At 29.3% G+C, this 6,625-nt stretch overlaps 1 protein-coding gene across 1 annotated transcript; it reads left to right on the top strand.

Moving 5' to 3' along the window:
- Positions 1-3,833: 3,833 nt before the first annotated feature.
- On the top strand, positions 3,834-6,315 carry LOC101514543 (chalcone synthase). The gene is made up of 2 exons (XM_004493039.4): positions 3,834-4,252; positions 5,088-6,315. The coding sequence occupies exons 1-2, from the start codon at positions 4,075-4,077 to the stop codon at positions 6,083-6,085; spliced, it is 1,176 nt and encodes a 391-aa protein (XP_004493096.1). The 5' UTR covers positions 3,834-4,074; the 3' UTR covers positions 6,086-6,315.
- The last annotated feature ends 310 nt before the right edge of the window (positions 6,316-6,625 follow it).

Below are 6,625 nucleotides of genomic sequence, written 5' to 3'. Positions count from 1 at the left end.
CTAATTATTCTAATTATTAGTCATTAATTGGGACATAGCCATAATAATAGGTGGGAGGAAATATATGTAATTAAAGAAACACTGTTACCAAATTCGAGAATGAATTACTCTTTTAATCCATAAAATTGTAGGAGGTCGAATAATTTAGTCTATTAAAATTACCGATATGAGAATTCAATCTTTTAAATTAAACAATGCAGGTTAATTTAATATTTTTTAGAATGCCAGTCAACTTAATCATTTTCTTGAATTTAGTATCAAATTTAGTACCAAGAGACTATTAAAAAAAATATAGTGTGATTTTGATAATTGTTTCCTAAAGAAATATTTTAAAGATGAGATCAAATTGATGAGTGACGTGGGTTGCAGTTAGAGCTGTTCATGGTTGGTTTTTTTAAAAAACCAAATTATATCCATTTTAAAACTAATATATGGATTCATTATTTGGTTTAAAACCGGTTATAAAACCAATTGTAAAATTGGTTATGGTTAAATAACCGGTTTATAATTAAGCAACCGGTTTTGAAAATTTTAATTTTAAAATCGATTTTTTTTTCAAAATTGGTTAAAATTTGATTATTTTTAAACAAAATATTTATTCATAGTTTAAAAATCGGTTATTTAAAAAAATCGATTTTTTCGATAATTTTTTTTAAAAAAATTCTCACCAAATTTTTCGAGAAAAAATTCGATTTAAAATTTTTTTGAGAAAAAAAAAAAAAAGTTTATTTATTTTTTTTTTCCGATATTTTTTTGAAAAAAAAATTCAAATTTTTTTCAAGACATAAAATCTCAAAATTAACAAAATATTGGTAGTGGATAAAAACCGGTTAAAAACCAAATCCAAATATAAAACATAAGTGATTATCCAACCGGTTTTAAATACACCGGATTATAACCATATGATTTTAACCGGATATTTAAAATGAATTTGGATCCGGTTTTAAATTTGGGCCTCATAACCGGATTTTTTGCACAGCCCTAGTTGCAGTAGTATGCATGAGCTTGCTTGCATTCAAAGAAACAAATTGATTGGTGTTAAAAGAAAGAAAGAAAAAAAAAAAAAACCGGTTTTTATGTTAGGTATAAACGCGGCCGATATCCTCACACGACTACATATATGAGAACATATGTAATTTACGTATAAAAATTAATAAAATTAAGTAAATGGCCATTTGAAAATTATATTTAGTATACCTATAATTATATTTGATTTAAAATATGAGAAATAAATAAAGGTATTAATCTATAAATTATATTAGAATTATGTATTTTATTTCAATGTTTTAACAAAGATTTAGAAAAAAAAAAGATAAAATAGTAAATAAAAATGAATACAGTAATAAATATTGCCTAAAATCCATTTTATTCAGACAAATTTTAGATAAACACATAGTAGTCTAGTAGAGACGAAATACAAATGAATTTGTGACGTAAAATAATTGGATATCAATAGTTGGTATCTTTCTCATTGGATATCAATAGGTATATAAAGTCAAGAGAAAAGCTTATAGTTTTCTAAAAAGATGATAGACACACCGTATTGAAGAACAATTACACAAATCAGATGACTTTTACTTTTTTGACACATTTTTTCATTATTCAAAGATTGTCACTATCAGAATGCTTATGATCGTGGTAATAATGAAAGATTGACATATCTATCAATTTGATGTAAAAAATGTATCTGCCCTTGCCTTAATGCAGTTTTGCTAACAAATATTGTAAATTGACTAATGACACGATCATTTGTCTACCTTATTGTTGAATCTCGGCTTCAAATAGGCATATGCAGACCACTCTCTCTTCACTCATCATAGATTTCTCATGCATGATCCTTCATGTGTACAAAGTATGTTTCTCGTTGGTATATTGTATTATAACTTGTAATATTATAAAAGTATATTTGGGTTTGATATATTTTTATGTTATTTTGACCCTAATGAAATTCCACACCTCCTTCTTGTTGTTTGTGTTTTTGTTATTGGTCATTAAGGGATTGAAATGAAAACAAAAAATTTAAAAAATAAATGTGCTTTTGTTAAATAATGAACCGATGTGAAACACCACTTACCAAATTGACTTCTAAGCTTAGTTAATGTGAAAACAAATGTAAAAAAATTATTTATCATATCAAGTTTGTCATTCAACCGATGTAAAAAGTACGTTACATTGATGTAAAATGAGACAACATTCTATTGTAATTAAAATTTATGTGAAAAGTTAACTTTATCTGACGAAGTCTTTTATGTATTAATTTTTTAATTCTCTTTTAATAATTAAATTAATTTTATATCATCTCTCAAACAAACTCTTTAATATAAATTATAATGCATTACTAATGAAGCACAAAATGCATATCCATAGAGATGTATATACCTAGTGAGAAAAACAGATAAAGAGAATCAACTAATAGATTTGATATATTGATGATAAGATGTGATGAGAGAGATCAAGATAAAATGGAGTGTTAAATGAGTATATGAAATTTTAGAATGTATATATATTATTGTTGTCAAAGAAAATGGAGGAAAACATAACAAATAAATGGAATATAACGTAAAGTTGCTTAATATTTAAGCAATTAATCTTCAATAATCAATTATATAGTACACCTATTTAGCTAAATACGGTCAATGAGTTAGCTTAACTACCGATAAGATTTCGAAATTAAATTGAGTAAAAAATATTTTCGAAATTAAAGAAGATTCTGTAGGCTAATAGATATTTTAATGTCCCTTCAACATTTATTAAAACAACTCAATATGGCAGGACTGGCGGCCACTGTGGAGGCTCAGGACGGAGCTGTGGTGGCTGATCCAGAGGTTCACGGCGGAATTTTGGGTGGTCGACCGACGGCTCAAGGTAGAATGGCGTTGGCACTATATGACTGATCAATGCAAATTTTAGTATTCTAAATATATACATATTTACATTTTAGATACATTTGATATTTTTAAATATTTACATTTTTTAATAATATAATGGATGAACTGAATATTGATCCACTAAAAATTGTTAATAGGTTTTATTTTGGTATAATTACATTTGAAATTGTAACATTTAAGTTGTTTATATTTTTTCTCTTTTATATAACTCATTTATTTTTTTAAACATCCAGAAGTTACTACTTTTTCTTTATTAAAAAATGTTGAATGGCAAGCTTTGTCAGCCTTTTTAATAATTTAAAAAAAATATTTTTATTAAAGAAAAACTTGAAAGCTTTGTCACTATTTTGAACGTTTTTATCTTTTATCTTCATTTTCAACTTAAAAAAAATAAAATAATAAATCAATCGATCTCACTTGCAACAACATTCATTTCCAATCATAATCATTTCTTCTTTCAAAAGACATCACCATTTGTCGTTAAAAATTAAAATAACTTTTAAATAATCATATATGATAGTATAACCAACAAAATAGTATGACAAACTTTTTTTTATAATAAATCACAAAATTTAAAATATTAAGTTGGAAAAAATAGCAATATATTAAATAGTGGATTGAAATATATTAACCATATAACAAGACAGTAGATTAAAAGAGTCAAATTAATTAATCAATTACGCATATAGCTATTTAACTTTTATTAATTTTTTTATCGTAACAATAACATCTTTCATTGTAAGAAATACAAACATTCTACTTCAATATAAACATAGTAATTACCATAATTTTGTTTATTTTTTATATGTGGCCGTGGCTCCTTATCTACCATGGGTTAATCAGATTATCCGGAAGATACGTGTCCTATAATCTGCCCGTTCCTCAAACCTACTCACTCTACGACATTTGCATTCGCATGTACAGAGTGACCTTAAATGGTTTTCCATATAAAATTTATTATATTTATAAGTACCTATATTTCCCCATTATGAATCCACCAAATCAACAACATTAAAAACCCGATTCCCCTTCCAAATTCTCCCAGTTCTCTTAGCTCACCAAATCTGGTTTGTTATTATTATTATCACAATCATAATAATAATAATAATATAAATCAGCCTTCTATATATTTGCATATATAGTTTTTGTTCCCTTCTAGTAAGTAACAAATTTAATCCTCCACAAAATGGTGACCGTGGAGGAGATTCGCAATGCACAACGTTCCAATGGCCCTGCCACTATCTTGGCTTTTGGCACAGCCACTCCCTCCAATTGCATAACACAAGCTGACTATCCTGATTACTACTTCCGGATCACCAACAGCGAACACATGACCGACCTCAAGGAAAAATTCAAGCGCATGTGTATGTTTTCTTACTATATTATAATTTTCACAACTTCTATAGTACAATAAAAACTAGAATACATATTGGTACTATCAATTTTTTTATTAATAATTTATTTTATTTATTTATTTATATGTACATTATTATAATATCTATTAAAATTTGTTAAATAAGAGTTTTGATACCTGAGTTCATTCAATTATTGATAATTTAATTTTGCTAATATCAAAATTTATTAATTTTTCAATGTTATATGTATAAATCCTTTTAACTTTTTATTTTAACTTAAGAGTACGAAAGGGAAGGTTTCTTAAACTTGTTGCTACAACTTTCACGTGCTTGCATCTCAAAGATGGATCGGTAGAGTACTCAAAGTTTGATCTGGTTAATTAATTTTTGGCACTTGTGAGGTATCTAGAAAGTGCCAAAATACAAATAATCTAGTATTATATTGTGGTAGTATTTTTATTTAATATAATTAAAATGTGTATTTCTTTTAAAATTATTTAATGTTTGTAATTTTTTATTATTTACCATTGACTCACCTTAAATCATTAAAATAATTTGATTTAACAGTTCGTTGATCGGTCCCATTTTTATAACATTGATCTTAAGTGTAAGAATTGCATTGCCATGTAGATTTTTAGATATTATTACATAGAATTACCGCCAAATATAACTAATTTGGTTGGTTCAAAAACATAAAAACTTTGATAGATCGAGTGGTTTATGTAAACGTATTTTAAAAGCTGAAATGCATATTTAAATGTGAAAATAAATGTCTTATATTGACTTGTTTAATTATTTTTCCTAATGAGACTTACAAAAGAGGTTATGGACTATTAATTTTCAGGCGAGAAATCGATGATAAAGAAACGATATATGCACCTAACAGAGGAATTTCTGAAAGAGAATACAAACATGTGTGCTTACATGGCACCATCGCTAGACGTAAGACAAGACATAGTGGTAGTGGAAGTTCCAAAGCTAGGCAAAGAAGCAGCAAAAAAAGCAATAAGCGAGTGGGGCCAACCAAAATCCAAAATCACTCATCTCGTTTTTTGCACCACATCAGGCGTAGACATGCCCGGAGCAGATTACCAGCTCACCAAACTCTTAGGCCTTAAACCCTCCGTCAAACGCCTCATGATGTATCAACAAGGTTGCTTCGCCGGCGGCACCGTTCTCCGCTTAGCCAAAGACCTTGCTGAGAATAACAAAAACGCTAGAGTCCTTGTCGTTTGTTCAGAAATCACCGCCGTTACTTTCCGTGGCCCCTCCGATACTCATTTGGACTCACTAGTTGGACAGGCGCTTTTTGGTGACGGCGCCGCCGCAATGATTATCGGCGCTGATCCGGATTTAACTGTGGAGCGTCCGATTTTTGAGATTGTATCAGCCGCTCAAACTATTCTTCCTGATTCTGATGGCGCGATTGATGGACATCTCCGTGAAGTGGGGCTCACTTTTCATCTTCTTAAGGACGTTCCAGGGATTATTTCGAAGAACATTGAGAAGAGTTTGGTGGAAGCTTTTTCACCTATTGGCATTACTGACTGGAATTCGATTTTTTGGGTTGCACATCCGGGTGGACCGGCTATACTAGACCAGGTTGAAGAAAAACTCCGGCTCAAAGAGGATAAACTCCGATCCACTCGACACGTGCTTAGTGAGTATGGAAATATGTCTAGCGCCTGTGTTCTATTTATTTTGGATGAGTTGAGGAAAAAGTCTAAAGAAGAAGGGAAAAACACAACCGGTGATGGGTTTGAATGGGGTGTTTTGTTTGGATTTGGACCGGGTTTAACGGTTGAGACCGTTGTGCTTCACAGTGTTCCTATTCAGGGTTGAATATAATTAATTGGGGAATAAAATATGTTTGCTTAAGGTTTGAGATAATATTGTGTTTTTAATTATCATCATTTTTATTTTAATTAGTTCGTGTAATGTAATATTTTTATTAGTATTTTTCCTTTAAATTCATGTAATGTAATGTAATTTTAAGTAAGTTTATGCGTTGGAATTATTTTCAATTAAATTAAATATATTAATATATATGGAAAAAGTATTTTAAGAAGCCACGAGAAATGTGAGAGGAGCATGATTTTTTTTTTATTGTTTTATATTGAGATGCATGTTGCAACAGTATGTTGGAGAGAGGAATAACCTCTTTCCACAGAATTGGAAAGATTAGTGGGATAAGAAAAGGCGTTGCTTGTGAGTTGCGACGTTTTTGGAAGTGAATTTGTGAAGGGTATTATGATTCTTGGTTTAAGGTAGGTGGCATTGCCTTACTTGCGGTTCATCGTTACTTATCTATTTATGTTTTACTTGCTTCTTGTTGCATGTTTTAATTTTGTGCCTTTATAGTTGGTTTGTCGCTCATGAAGC

The sequence above is a fragment of the Cicer arietinum genome, chromosome 3 (genome assembly GCF_000331145.2).
Source record: "Cicer arietinum cultivar CDC Frontier isolate Library 1 chromosome 3, Cicar.CDCFrontier_v2.0, whole genome shotgun sequence".
In the NCBI taxonomy this organism is placed as follows: domain Eukaryota; kingdom Viridiplantae; phylum Streptophyta; class Magnoliopsida; order Fabales; family Fabaceae; genus Cicer; species Cicer arietinum.
Note: the sequence above shows the minus strand (reverse complement) of the source record. Positions and strands in the feature narration are given on the sequence as shown.

What these genes read in the sequence shown, in the direction of transcription:
- LOC101514543 (XM_004493039.4), top strand. Translation starts at nt 4,075, where the DNA reads ATGGTGACCGTGGAGGAGATTCGCAATGCACAACGTTCCAATGGCCCT. An exon ending in GGAAAAATTCAAGCGCATGT is followed by an intron (nt 4,253 to 5,087) that starts GTATGTTTTCTT and finishes ATTAATTTTCAG; the next exon opens with GCGAGAAATCGATGATAAAG.